We start from the raw sequence: 16,160 nt of genomic DNA on the forward strand, positions 1-16,160 counted from the left end.
CCAAAGCCATATTAGATCCCCTAACATTAGAAGTTAACAGGAGCTAGATACTTCACAGGAAATTAGATATATGAATAATAAAATCATCTTGCCTATCCAACTAATAAAAAGATAGACATCAGAAAAACCAGTAAGAACTATTTTGGCTTTATTTTCCTTTGTATCACTCTCTTTATCTAAACCCAGTCACTTTATGTAACCTATTCTTTACATTTGTATTTACATAATATGAGAAAGAAGACTTCTAAAGTCTAATTTCTATGTAATTTTCCATTCTATGTTTATGTGACCAGGATGTGTGACCTGAAATTGAGATACCTATCTGGAGGGCTTAAATTGAGAAGACATTTTAGCACATATTACCTGACTATTCAAATGAAATGCTTTTTTTGTTGTTGTCTATAGTATCCATATCATTGCTTTGATACTTAGCTGCATATTATATAGCCGCATTTTCCCTTTAAGAACTGGCTGCATTCTAAATATTATTATAGGTTTAAAAGTCTGTTTTTAAATAGGACAAAATTAATTTTAGCAAATTACACAAGGAACTAGAAAAGAAGGTGGGGTATAATATCAAACAGCCTTGACTTTTACTGACGAGAAAATTAAATTCTTTTAGGCAAACTTGTTTGTTTATATAAGCATGAAAAACCATTGAAATTAATGTGCATGAAAGTCAGCAATGTTATTTCAGAAGGAGTGTTATTTCCAAATCAAGTGATCTGTGAAGATACTCAAAGAAACTCAAATAGCAAACTTTTTACTAACATTTTTAAAAACTTAGAGTCTTACATATGGAGAATTTTGACTGGCATAGTATCCTTATTTTAACCCTTATTTTATTCATTTATAATGGTGAAGATACTGTCAAATCATATTCAGTTCATTATTATATAAATCAATTTGGGAATAGTCCAGCTTTCAATAAGAAAACTGACCATTTTCCAACAGGAAGGGCTAAACACTTTTTATTACGTGAATCTTAGCTGTCTTAAATCCTATTCCCTTTTTTTGAAAAGGGTATTATTTCATGTCTGGGCTCATTTTTTAAAAGTCTATCAAAAACTTAAATTCCACTCAGATTACTCTTGATAGATTCAGAGAGGAACCATTTATTTATGTTGGCAGTGGTGATTGAAGACCATATTGTCACAGAGACTCAGCTTTCTTTCAAGGTCAATTAGTTGAAATCTACAGGGAATTAAAATATAGACCAAATAGAGAGCTACGGATGATAGTCGATAGATGAGCAGCTTAAATCATCATTACCAGTGGCATAGGACAAGTTGAGAAACTTCATGTTTTCTACTTAGGTAAAAAAGAAAAGAACCTCAAATTCTACTGCATTGATTTTAAGTATATATTTGTCACACTAACCGTGTACTTCACAATCAAATAAAATATTGTTAAGAATCTTTCTGGTATAAAATACCTTAATGAATCTTCCCAAGTTTTAGAAAATGTTGAGTGTGAATTTTTAATTTATAAATTTCAATCAGCTGTCAATTGATCCAACATTTACATCTACTTCTACAATCATATATCCCATTACTTATCCACAGCATTTACTATGATTTCAAAGGTGTCTTAAGTTTTGTCTTTTCCTATTTTCATTTGTTTTGGGCTTTAAAAAGTATTCTTTCAGATCCTTCTTCATTGTTTTATCAAATCACCAATAATTTTTCTTTGGTCCTTAATATAAACTTAAAAAATTACCCTAACCAGTTCTTGAAAATTTGAAAATATAGCTACCATATAATCCAGCAAGTCTACTTCCAGGAATGTCCAAAGGAGAAGAAAAACTAACTCAAAAAGACATCTGCACCCCCATGTGCATGGCAGCATTATTTATATGAGCCAAGACATGGAAACAAACTAAATGCCCATCAGAGGGTGAATGGGTATATATATATATATATATATGTGTGTGTGTGTGTGTGTGTGTGTGTGTGTGTGTCCATAAAAAAGAGGAAATCCTGCAATTTGTAACAACATGGATAGGCTGGAAGGCATTACACTAAGTGAAATAAGTCAGACAGGGAAAGACAAATACTATATGATCTTACTTATATGTAGAATGTAAAAAACAAACAAACACAAATCCATAGAGAAAGAGATCAGATTGTGGTCATGAGGGGCAAAGGGTGGAGGGAAGGGAGAATTGGAGGAAGGTGGTCAAAAGATACAAATTTTCAGTAATAAGATAAATAAGTACTAGGGATGTAATGTACAACACAATAACTGACAAGTGCTACATGGTATATTTGAAAGTAGTTAAGAAAATAGATCCCAAGAATTCTCATCACAAGGAGAATATATTTTTTCTTTTCTTTCTTTTTTTATTGTACTTATATAAAAATTATACAATTTTATTATATCTATATGAATAATATATATATAGGTAATTATTTCACAATATATGTAAATCAAATCATCATGCTACACACCTTTGACTTACACAGTGAACCATGTCGATTATTTCTCAATAAACTTGTAAAAAGTGTTAAAAAATATTATCCTAACCAATAGCTGGTTCTATACAGGTGACTCTAAAAACTCACCTTATAAGATACACATACCAGTTGAATACGTAAGTAGTGTAATATAGTTCTTATTTAATTAGAAAACCAATTAGTAAGTGATATCTAAGAACTTTCTCAGTATATTTCCTCATATCTGTAAAGATAAACAGGTTTAATAGGAGCTTAGCTATTTGAAGGGCAGCTCTTTGGAGGCAATCCTCTTCCTTTTTCATTGCAGTATGTCCAGTGTCTAGAACACTGCCTGGCACTTGATCCTTCTTTTACTCAAGCAAGATAAAATGGATTTCTAGATAGATAAGGAAAACCAACATTCTTCCTAACATAAAAGAGCTGAGAGAAGATTCCCAAGGAGGCAAGAGTTGTGTTTTCATTATTACAAAGTCTTTCCAAATTAGCACTTTTGAAAACAAATTCATGATAGAGGTTTTATCTTGTTTACCACATAGCTTAGATCATAGTCATGGCATAAACTTGGCAACCTCAGGCAAGAGGGTAGAAGGGGTAGATAGAGAAGCTGAAGAAATTGCTGACAGCTGTTTGAAGAGGTGGGCACAGACTCTCAGTGAGAATTTAATGAAGAGGACACAGATCACATAATATCATCTAAAAAGAAGCACTTCTAGCCTGAACTATTATTACTAGCAAGGCAGGTTAGCACTGAAATTCTTCAGTTAAGGGTTAGAAGGTAACCTCAGAAAACTAAATTTTGGAAGAAGATTACATCTACTTTAGCAAATATGATTTATGAAGACATGTTCTATAAAGGTTCTGATGAATCCAAACTAAATATGTTTACCCCTGAAAGTAAGAGCTCTAAGTAGGCCATTACTGACTAAGTGTAAGAGAGGAAATTTGGTGCTAGAGGAGAAACAGTGAGGATCCTATAAAAATGGAAGTATTTTTTCCTCTGGGGCATTAATGGCATAAAGCAAAAAAAGTAAAAGAATTCTCTTTAATGATGACAAAAAAGGATATTTGGCAGGGGGCAGGGTTGCTCAACCAGACCCTTTTGAGTCTGGAATGCTGAGAGGTCAGCTTTGAGTGCTGGTTGGAAATGGATATTTTATGTGTGATGTGATCACTTGAACCTTTAGCTCGACAGAGTCTTACTTTGACAACTGAATCTGATCATGCCAGTCCTTTGAGGAAATTGTATTTTTATAAAACTATTTTAATTCTGTCATTGGGAACTTGGCAATTTGTTAATATGAAGTAAAACAAGGTTACCTATGAATCCAAGATGCTAAATATGATTAAAGTAGGAAGTCCTGGCTTCCACTGTTTTAATCATGCTGAGCACTATTCATGATCAATGAGAAAGTCAGGCGCCTTGGCCCCATCCAGGCTTGCGGCTCATAGAGACTGACTCCTCTGTAATAGATTTGGGATTTTGAAATTAAATGCATTTTCGTTTTTTGCCTCTATTCATATTCCTTGCACGAACAAACTGATTATCTCTGGGGGCACTCAATCAGTTGCTGGGGTCCCTGGTAATGCTGACATGTTGTTATGCTACCCTCAGAATGTATAAAGCAAGTTTTGTGCTAGCATACAAATGGCATTTCCAAGCATCCGAGGAGTGCCTGAAAGCATGCACAGTTGGCTACCTATTTGTTAGGGCAGAAGTACAGATTCCATGAAATGTGCCATTCTGTGTATGCCCCAGAGGCACAGAATGGGAAATTTTATCATCTTGGTCTTTACAGATTACCACCTGCAATAGTTGAAATGAGCTATGTGAAGTGTGGACCCAGACTCCATCTGTCAGATGGAGAACTCCACTTTGTATCATGGTAATAATAAGACAAGATGCATGTGAAGAAATCTAGGTCAAAACTTGTTATTATCAAAGCTAACACAACATGAGAACACAGCACATTCTCAGGACATGCACATTATGAGTCAATGTGCATTTTGATAAGGTTAACTTTACCATACCAATAGCATGCAAATTATAGAGGATATATTGTACCTGGAAAGCAGAGGACTTTTTCTCCCCTTGGCTTTGGAAAAAATAGCACGTTAAACAACAAAACACTCAGCATAACGTATTTAAAAATATAGAGCACACCACTTGACAAGATGAAAACAATCACAACAGAGCTCTGCATCACCACAGTAACTTACTGGATGACAAAAATCTCCTTGCGTCTAAAGAAAAATGAAGAGTATCTGGAAGTAAAGATTCATTATTTAGTACATGAACACACTGGACTAGTTTTTGCGACTACAAGAACAAGAGCATTAAATATCTTGAGCTTCATTCCACTTCAGGACATTCTTGTCCTGAATTCACATGTTCAGACATTTCTTGTCTGGATTCATGTATTTTTGCCATTGTTTGCAAAATGGTTTAAAATAGAAGAAAAATTAATGACCAGAGTCTGTCAAAGAACTAATAGCAATTAAAATGCTAACAATTTTACATAGAGCTTCATATATCAGTCAAATATTATGTATTCTTACTGAAGGTACACTAAGACTTGGACTAAACTAATAATTTTTTAGTTTCTGCAAGTTTGAACCTAGACTGAAATGCCATCACTCCTTTGCCCCTTATCACTAAAGAGTAAATAATTTGGAAAAAGGAGTTCTTTCCTTAGAATCATTTCTCTACGTAGAAAAACTACTTGAATAAAGATACCATGGGGCCTTGTCTTTTTAAAAGGGGTAATATTGATTTCATCTAGTATGCTTCAGAGTACACACACACACACACACACACACACACACACACACACAGGCGTATCTTGATAACTTCTGAATCAGACCTGGGCTAGCATCCTATTTACTAGATCGATAACTTTGGACAGTTACTTAAATTCTCTATTTACCCTTTGCTTTTTATTTGTAAAATGGGGATAAGAGTACCCACCACGAAAGATTGAAAGAATTAAGTGAGATCATTACACACAGAATTTAACAAATAGAAATTGCTCGTAGCCAGCAGCAATTATTATGTTATCAAACCCACTATGTGAAAGTAGAATGAAGTGATTTTTAATTTTATAATAATTATAAATAACAATAACAATTCCAAATGTATTCTGATTTACAGTTTACAAAACGCATTCATAGAATTCTTTTAAATGGTAAGCTTCCTGAAGACATATACATTTAACAAAAATTCAACATGTATACTTCTTAAGTTATTGAAGAAAGAAAGATACTCTTAAAGTAGCAATTCAGCTATTTTTTATATTTTGTTGAGAATTTTAATTCCACTCATAATTGGGCCTTGACTCTAATTAATGCACCATTACATCCACTCAAGTAAAACAGCCAAGATAATTGATATGGAATGATGCACACAACTTGGGGGGAACAGTTGAGGCTTGGAAGATATTGAGTGTCTGTCAATAAAATACTTGTGCACATTCTGTTGGGTTGTTTAATTTTAAGTGTTATAACCCTCTTGTGAAGTGAGTTTGTATTGCAGTGAAATTAGTTAAAGTAATCCATAGGACCAGCTGTTCTCTGCAATCTTGAAGATCCAGGTCTGCTTTACCTGAGTGTTTGCTAATCTTGCCAAAATCTCCTCCTAGAAGCCTTTCTCACCTCCACAGGCTAACTGGCTGCTTCCAAGGAGCCATCAAAAAATGTCATGTTGTTCATTTGTTTACAAATAACAAACCCTGAGGGTCATTTTCTAATCTGGTGAATATGGAATAGATGAGCTCAAAATATTAGATACTCTTCCTAAGAAATATATCTTGCATTGTCTAAATTTAAATATAAAATGTACATGAGAAAATGATATAATAATTATCATTCCAAATAGGAATTTAAAACATTATCCTTGGCCTATTCTAAGTATTCTCATGGAGTTACAGAGTACTGAATCTTTGTCAGAGTTTCGTTTTCTTTCACGAAGAAAAATTATAATGTGTGAGAATTCTTCAGATTCTTTGTGCAATAAGGTAGAATATAATTAAATAATGAGAGTTTACACTCATTATTTACAAAAACTACAGGATGAATCTCAACATGTAAATAAATATGCAGGCATGTATCATAAAATAAATACCTTCTTAAGTATAAAAAAAAGTCCTTGACAAGATTTAGTACAAGCATCATAATGATGCTTTTGTCTACCAGATAATCCCTAAAATTAATATTTTACTTATTGATTAGATATTCTTCTTTTATCATTTCTCTTATGGACATGTCAGGACATATGACACTAAGGAAAACTGCTAGTCCATTTACTGGAAGGGTGTGGGCAGGTTGGAGGGGAAAGAATGAGTCTCAAGCAGAAAGAGCATACGGTAGCTGGGTAGATTTAAAAGAAATCATTTATGTTCTTTGCTGCAAATAGCAAAGACATATGGTATAAGTTATTCAACAATTCAGAAGCTAACTCAAACTCTCTGATTCCTTACTCTCTGAATATACTATCTGTCTCTTTGGCTCTACTATCAGGACCTGTATAGCTTTGAATAGATTTATATCTTCCAGCACCTCAAAGACAAGTGAAGAGCTTTAGGGCTTCATATGTACACATGACTAATTATGTATCTGTTCATTACCTCTTTTAGACTTAGTGTCTAAGGTATTAGTGACCTAGTTAACATGCAAAACCTTCAATATATAGTAAAACTTGAGACAGATCTTTGTAATGAAGAGCTAATACTCAAACCACTTGATAGTTATTTTAATAAATTTCTGTAATAAATCAAACAGAGGACATAATTATGTGCTATTGAAATTACAAATAAGAATGTTTTACAGCCAGGAATGCTGGAATCATAACAAAAAATGAGAAAGTAAAAAGCATAGAAACTAAAATTTCCAACTTTGTTATTACTGGGGGCAATATATGCTTATTTATTATGTGCAAAAGTAAATAAAAATTAATTGAATTATACTTGAAAGACACTTCTACATCAAGTTACAAATAAAGCCACATATACATAAATAAACATGTAAGGATGAAAACAAATAATTAGGAGTCAAGGTTAAGTAAGGCAGTCCCTTATTTATAAAAACCCAATAATAAACAATCTATGCAGTCCTTATCCACCTTTCCCTTTAGCTGCCATGACACACTGTTCAGAAAAAATTCTTACAGCTTTTAGATAATGGCTGTGTTCAGAGGTGCAGGAAAGGCCAAGCTGCTAAAACACACAGAGCTCAGGGGGTCTAACCTCACCAGAGCCTGCCTAGAATGGTAACCTCCTTGGTCAGAATACTTTAATACTGACTGGCTTTTGTCATGTTATTATGTCATGTCTCCTGAAGATCTTCTTCCTAAGGACTGTTGGGGGATCAGTAAAGATTCTTTTAAAAAATGCCTTAAAGTGTCTGAACACTTAAAAGTTCACATTTTAATATGAACAGACTGAACTTAATTGTTCAAACAACTAAAATTAATTGTACCCACAGAATTGATGTTTTATCCCTTATACTTTTGGGTGTAGAAGAGAATGAGGCTCCAGGCTTGTAGACGGGGCACAAAAAAAAATTGACAAAGTGGTACAGAAAGGGATTTGGGGGAATACTATTGAAATCCAGTTGGCCCACAGAGGGAAAGGAGAAGAAATTTCTTTTTACCATGCAGGGTGCCCCTTTTAGCACCAACACATAGACTAATACTGGAATGCGCTATTGCTCTGACGATGTGGCTTATTTGGCAGGTTACTCTGAAGATCTCTTGATCTTCTATACATAACATTTCATATGTGGAAAACTATGTCCTGGATCATATATAACCATGTTACATGTGTTCTTTGGAGCACTATCCATTTTGTCCTATCCATAGAAACAACCTTTATTAGAATATAAATGAAAGTAAATACCTAAACATAAGGAAGTAAGTTTTTCTCTTTAACAAACCAAATTTCCTTCTAATTTAGTGATAATACTGAATAGCTTTCATTTTGTGCTTTTTGGAAGCGCCCTGCTTCTCACATGCTACTTCCCACTACAGCACATATTAGATATTTTCAGATATGCTGGAAATATTCTTTCCAAGTCAATCTATTTGGAAAAGACCAGCTTTACTAAATGACAATTATAAACAATTCCCTTCTAAGCTCAAATATTTTGATGACATATTTCAACATTTAATAATAATTTTTTAAAGTCCAGAAGAGTTGTGCATGTACTTTATAAAAACTATAATGTGCTTAAGTGAATCACATATTTCAACATTTAATAATAATTTTTTAAAGTCCAGAAGAGTTGTGCATGTACTTTGTAAAAACTATAATGTGCTTAAATGAATCACAAAATATTGTATCTAAACCTTTTATAATAGCCAGATGACAGTTTTTATTAAGAATTTGATGAATTATCTTAATAGACATATTTTGCAAATGTGTCAACATTTTGAATAATTTTTAATTATTTTAAAAGCATTTAAAATTCTCTTTAAAATTAAGCACTTTACTATTTCTAATACATACTGATGACACACTTTTCCTTCCAAAGGTAATTTTTACTTTGTATTTAATATTTAAATACTAAGCAATTTAAAAAATAAAGTGTTAACACACAAGTTGGACTTTTAATGTAATTTTACACTAAAATAAAAAGCTATGAGAAAGGCTTTTATGAAAATGATATAAACAATATCAAGTGGTTACAAGTTTATTTAAAATTGTGATTAAAAATGTGGATAGCTCCAGAAAACCCATAAAAAGAAATCATATGAAGTGAATTATTAAACATAATTTTAAAGGCTTAATGATAAAAATATTTGTCTCAGAAAAAAAAATAAAAGCTTAGTTGAATATTATAGTCCAAGGTTCATACTGAACTCAAAGCATTAGGAAGATTAAGTGATTCTCCGAACACCAGTGAGAAGTGTGCAGAAGATGGAGGTCACCCTTTGAAAGAAGATCTCTATGACCTGTGTAAATAGGAGCCCCACAAACACTTCCAACAAGCATAGGTCAGAATAGGGTCATGGCTCCAGGCCCTCTGAACCACTGTTCTCCAAGAGGAGTGTGCTCACCGCGTTAATCTCTCGCCCTTCAGTTCCAGGTCTGCCACTGTGATGAGCTGATCCAGCTTGAGTTTAGTGTCAATAATTTCTGCATCCCGAGGAGAGTATGTGCCACCTTCTTTCTGCTTCTGTCGAATTCTAAAATAAGTGTAGTGAAGTCCAAAAAAGAAGTATCATAGAAAGCATATAAACTTAGGTTTTGTTTTCTTTTCAAGATATTACTCAAGTCCTTTCTTTGCTGGGTCCATTTCTCTAATATGTTGCAAATTTATACCTACTTAACTTCTTTTTCTTGCTTTAATTCCAAAAACCTATTCTACCATATTCCTTTAACATGTTGCTTTGGTGAAATTTCAAATTTTGGTAAGCATTAGTTGATTAAGGTTTTGGTCACTGGCAAATTTAAAATATCGAGCAAATGGAACCAATGCTGTGAGCTTGTTTTCCTTCCCTCTAGTTGTCTCACAGATTGATCATAAAAAGAAAGTATGCCAAAGTGGAAATTGCTATCATCATCAATATTAAAAGACAATGTACCATTGTTTTTATACACATGAAACATTTCTACATGCATGACAATATATGCAAATATGTTTTTAATTGAGTCATTAGTTTTTTACAAAAATATTGCAAGGCATATAATGTTATCCTTACATTCAGAACACTCAGGTTCAAATATAAAAGTCACACAAATCTGAGAATTGAATCTCTAATCAAGGCCCTTTCATTTTACACCCTTTATATGCTTCTCTTTCTATGACAGAGTATGATGTATTACAAAGTGATACTGTAGTTAATTATATATGTATTAATATATGTATTAATAAATAATAAATGTTTGAAATGTAATAGAAGTGATATTTAGCTATTCTATTACATTTCAAACATTTATTATTTATTATGGGTTATATATTAAGGATGGTATAGAAAGTATAAAATACGGTTATCCTCAAGAATATTACAATTTAGTTGAGAAGCAAGATTTGAGTATAGAAAATGGATAAAAATAAAAAAAATTCCAAATTACAATTCAACAACTATTTTATTGTTAGGAAGTAAAAAAGTGAGATTTAATTTGAATGTTCCAGAATGAGAAGGAGGAGGAAGCACATTTCTGGTTGATAAAAAAAAGCAGAGTTGTATAAAAGCCTAAGGAATGTTCTGGTGAGGACAGACCTATTTGGCGAAAGAGAGGTATGTTGGGAAGTTGTAGAGAGTAAGAGGGGAGTATTTCTTGCTCACATAAGGAGTTCATCCTGTAAGGAAATGAAAAATCAGAAAAGACTTCAGAGCAAGGAAACAATATGAATATGGCTGAAACATCCCCTCAGGGAAATGTTTTAGCCATATTCATATTGGAAGGAAGATACCTTATACAAATATCATGTCTCTATAACTAGAATAATAACTTTCTCTCATCATCTTCTGGCTGACTCTAAGAACAGTATGCAGTATAAGAAAAAAATATTTTTTTCAAGAGCTCTTCAAATTAACCATCAAAATGATGATTTAAGAGGTTCAAGGTGAAACAGATGATGCATGGCATGCAGAATACAGGACAACATTCTTCAGACAAAATAAAAACAGAGCCTATTGAACTACTTAGGAAATTAGTGTCATGGTTATTTTTGCAAATGTAAGGTCTCTAATTCGGCGATATACTTTATGGCTAGAGTTTAGGACCATAATCAAGGTTTCCCCTAAGGCCCTGCAAATGGGGAAGGAATTAGGAGGCCAATACTGAGACTTTAAAGGGACCGTTGGAAAATGTAGCAGAGACTCATTGGTAAAGTAAACAGGAAAAAGCGGCTCACCATGCAAGGAAGGTGGATATCTTTAAATGTCAGGATCTCACAAGAGATCATGTAAAAATGATCTCTTCTGTGTAGTTTAAAAGTTAGATTTGGAATGTAACTTTTAAACTACACAGAAGAGACCATAAGTCAGGCGGAGAAGGACAGATACCATATGTTTGCACTCATAAGTCTAGCAGGAGAACAGGAGAAACCTAATGGAGGACCATGGGGAGGGGAAGAGGGAAAGAGAGTTGGGGAGAGAGAGGAGCACAAAACCTGAGAGACTATTGAATATTGAAAACGAACTGAGGGTTGAATGGGGAGAGGGAGGGGGAAAAGAGGTGGAGGTGATGGAGGAGGGCACTTGTGGGGAAGAGCACTGGGTGTTATATGGAAACCAATTTGACAATAAACTATTTAAAAATAAATAAAAGTTAGATTTGATTAAGATATTTTTCATTAAACCTATCATAGTTATAAATTATTCTTAAAAACGCAAAAATCCTAGAATCTTCTGCTTTTGTGTTATCATTTTATTGTCTCTTAGTTTTAAACCTGCCCTTCTTTGCCCTGCTTTGTGATATTGAAGCTAGACTCTACACCTAATACTTCCCCTTTGCCAGATGGTGGGACCTTGAGCCTTGTCTGTAGAGAACACTAGAGTAACCTTCAAGGCAAGAGGGACAAGGAGATACCTCCCTGGTGTGTTCCAGGGCTGCATTGTCATTATTCATTGTGGAAGCCCTGTAGCCCACCTTGACGCGTGCCATCTGCCTCCTAAGTTCAGGCTCTTCCCATTGGTGAATGATTCCAAGTAGCTCAGTCCACCCACATCATCCAGCAAGAGTGAGCTGTTTCTACAGACTATTCTCCATTAATGATGGTTAGCTTCAACAGAACAGCTCCAGCCCGTCCCTCTGTTATTTCTTTGCCTTCTGATAGGTGATAGACTGCAAGTGCTTGTGGTAGACATTCCATGTCAAGCTTTGGAATGAGACTTCTAATTCTTAGCTCCTTTACTGTCCATTCTTCCTCAGCCTTGAGGAAGGAGCTGCTGTGTTGTACTTGCTATTTCTGGACTCTTTAGAGTTCTTTTACTCCTTATGGTAACCAACTATTTCTACTAGTTAGCAACTTATTTTTACTAAATATTCCCCATTCAAGTAATGTGGCTTCTGTCTCCTGATTGGACTATGACTGAATAATGTCCATAAGTATCTTAGGAATGTGAGTACAAATAAATCTTACCTTGCAAATGCAAAAATGGCTGTCCCAAGAAGAATGATTGAAAGGATACACAAAGTGACTGACAGAATAATTTCTACAGTCCTTTCTGAAAGTCCTTCACCTGGAGAGGAAGAAGTATAACATTATTATTATGATTATGAAATACTATTTGGGTCTCAAAACACAGAAGGGTATTTTCCTGGTGTGTTTCTCAAGAATGCTAATAAAGTGTACAAATGTGCTTGTTTCCCTTCTTCTCCCAGAGCTTCTAAATCTAGGGCTCAGCCCCTGGACTTCTTTTTTTTCTATCTAAACTTACCACCTTAGTGAGCCCATGCAGCCTCTTGGTTTTAATTTTCATCTATAGATGATGACTACTTAATTGCTATCCATTGAACTTCAGACATGAATATGCAATTGCCAATATACATCTTCATTTAGAAATGTAATTAAAATGTCAAAATCGATATTCAAAGATCAACTCCTATAATTCTTTCCTTTCAACAGAACCTTTCTACTTAGTTGATGGGAAGTTCATTGATCTAGTTGCTCTGTCCAAAAACGTTGTAGTCATGCTAAACTCTCTCCTAGAACATATCCACTGTCTCTGAGGAAATCTTGTTTCTTGTGCCTTCATAATACATATACTTTTCATTAAGAGAAACAAGAGTTTGGGGCGCCTGGGTGGCTCAGTCTGTAAAGCGTCTGACTTCAGCTCAGGTCATGATCTCATGGTTGGTGAGTTGGAGCCCTGCATCAGGCTTTGTGTTGACAACTCAAAGCCTGAAGCCTGCTTTAGACACTGTGTCTCCCTCTCTCTCTGTCCCTCCCCCAACTTGCACTCTCTCTCTCTATCAAAAAGATAAAATGAACATAAAAAACCCCAGGGGAAGTTGCCGAGATAGTAATTCCAAAGTGTGATTAGAAAACAAAAGAAATTTGTGACATCTAGTGGGGCAAGAAAGCAAGAAGCCACAAAGGCGAATGGTGTGGAAAGAATGAAAGATCACCTTGCAAAAGTTCCTACTGGCCAAAGAAAAAACTATTTAAATTTTATAAAGAATAAAAGCTGAAATTGGTGGAAACAGATTCAATATATAAGGACCTACAAGTTCTAATATTATTCAATGAAGGAGAAATAAAAATTAAAAAAACTTCTAACTTGTAAACACTGGTTATAGCCAAACTACCATTTCTTTACTTTAAAAGTCTGTAATTAAAAGGAAAAAATTAAGCATTTTTCTCTAGATTTCTCAGATGAAATGTATATTATGAATTAAAAAAATAGTTCTAGTTAAAGCAATAAGGCTCCTCTTTAGAAGAGAGTTCAGTTTAATAAGTGCGGAAGGAAAAATATAATTAGAGACTAGTTTTTCACTCCTAATAAAATAATTGATTTAGGTAACAATCATAAATGCATCCCTAATGAACAGGAGGGAGGTTGTTAGGGAACTGGATATGAAGAGGATGCTAAACTATCAACCTACAGACTATTTGCTGGTTATAACAAGGGAAAAACAACAACTTTCCAATGAGGGATCATGCTGTCACTACAACTAAACTCACTGATCAATTCTGACATCATTGAAATGAGACAACCCGATACTATACACCTCCTGATGAGACGTGTTTGAATCTAGGCAGAAACACCTGCAAAATATGATTGCCAAAATGTTAATTGCAAATATTCAAACTTCTAGATTTTATTTCTAATTTATAAAAAAGTAGAGGAAGGAGGAAAAAATTAAATCATACCAAGAGAAAGCAATCAGACAAATTTAGAATATGAGACCTCCTTTAGAGCAATCTATCCGGTTGCCTTAATGTGTCTATGACATAGGGGGTAAAAAGAGGAAGAAGAAAAGAGATGAGGAGACAAAATAATAGAAAATAACATATGAACCTCTTTTTGGATCCTGATTCAAACATAGTGTGAAGAAAAAAATCTGAGGATGATGTGAAATGAATTTTGTATTATATAATATCACAGACTTATTAATTTTGTTTAGCTGTGACAATATAATAAAAATATACTTATTAGAGAAACATACTAACTAGTGGGGCATCATGCGTTCTGTTATTTACTTTAAAATACTAAAAATTAAAGAACAAATGCATAAATAAAGCAAATATGACATAATGTTAAAAATTATTACTTTTAAATAGTGAGTATTCAGGGGTTCTTATACTATTCAAAACTTTGTGTATTCACCTCTCGTTCTCTTTGCTGCTAGTATCTTAAGCCAGGTCAGCATCTTGTTTTGCGTAAATTATTGTATAGACACCTAACAAGTCTTCTTGTCCTCCTCCCATCTATTTTCAATACAGCCGGAAGAGTAATCCTTTTAAATATTACCTTTCTACCTAAAATCGTCTTCATCTCTCACAGGGAAAAACCACAGTCCTTCCAGTGGCCTCTGTGATCTGGTCCTTCCTTCATTAATACCCTGATTCCCTGTTATCATTCTGAATTCCATTTCAATCTCCACCTTACTCCACTGAAGCCAGACTGGTCTCCTTGTTGCTCTTGGAACATACCAGGGCATAGGGTTTTTGCACCAGCTTCCTGCTGTGCTTGGAAAGGTATTTCCCTTTCACATCTATCTGAGTAACCATTCATAAGCTTCAGATGTTTGCTCAAATATCACCTTCTCGATGAAGCCTACGCTGACCCCTTCTTTTGGACTGAATAGATGTGAACCTCCACAATTCATATGTTGAAGCCCTAACCTCTCAGGGTGACTGTACTTGGAGTAAGGAAGTAATTATCATTAAATGAGGCCATAAGGGTTGAGCTTTAATCCAATAAACTCAGTGTTCTTTTAAGAACTGACACCAGAAAGCTAGCTCTCTCCCTCTTGCACATGCACTGGGGAAAAGCCACATGAGAACAATAAGAAGGAGGCCTTCTGCCAGCCAGGAAGAGAGCTCCCACCACATAACAAATTGATTGGAACTCAGTTCTTAGGTTTCTAGCATGTGTGAGGACGATTTCTGTTGTTTAGGCCTATGTGTTTTGCTATGGCAGTCGACGCAGACTAAACATCATTGTACTTAAACTGGAAAGCTCCAGCCTCCTCACTTCAGCCTTTCCCCTTGTACATCCTCTGTACTCTGTTCTGCTTTTCCTTTCCCCCACTGCCCTTATCATGCTTTAACACATCTTATAATACATTTATTTATTATTCTCATTGTTCATTGTCTGTCCAGAATGTAAAGTTCCCTGAGGACAGGAGTCTTTGTTTTATTCAAAACTGTATTCCATGCTCTGAGAAGAGTACCAGATACATATAGTAAATGCTCAATAAATCCTTGATAAATTTACTAATGAATATAAAGATTGGTTTGGAAATAGATACTGAAAATTTTTAGTTTGAAGATCAGCACTGAACCAAGTAAGAGCGTACAAGGTATTTATCATTTACCATTAAATAACTGTTAATTACAATCGTAACCAACTTTAAGTTATATGAGTTATAATTTATAATTTTACTGTAAAAAGCATTAAAGTTAAGTGACAAAACAAAATAGGTTAGCTATCTGTATAGTATGCAAGGATTCGTGTTTTATCATTTTTTCCTGGACTGGTGCTTATAAAATGTTAACAACAGGAAATGGTTCCTGTGGCTATTTTGCATGGTA

The 16,160-nt window shown here is 34.3% G+C and overlaps 1 protein-coding gene across 1 annotated transcript in view; it reads right to left on the reverse strand.

Annotated features, from left to right (window-relative positions):
* PTPRQ (protein tyrosine phosphatase receptor type Q) overlaps positions 1-16,160 on the reverse strand; it is a 194,975-nt gene that overhangs the window by 29,940 nt on the left and 148,875 nt on the right. The window contains exons 34-35 of the mRNA XM_029954974.1: positions 12,540-12,639; positions 9,505-9,633 (exon numbers count right to left, since the gene is read on the reverse strand). Coding sequence (XP_029810834.1) covers positions 9,505-9,633; positions 12,540-12,639 — 229 coding nt within the window. The remainder of the gene's footprint in view (positions 1-9,504; positions 9,634-12,539; positions 12,640-16,160) is intronic.

The sequence above is a fragment of the Suricata suricatta genome, chromosome 10, assembly GCF_006229205.1.
Source record: "Suricata suricatta isolate VVHF042 chromosome 10, meerkat_22Aug2017_6uvM2_HiC, whole genome shotgun sequence".
Lineage (NCBI taxonomy): Eukaryota > Metazoa > Chordata > Mammalia > Carnivora > Herpestidae > Suricata > Suricata suricatta.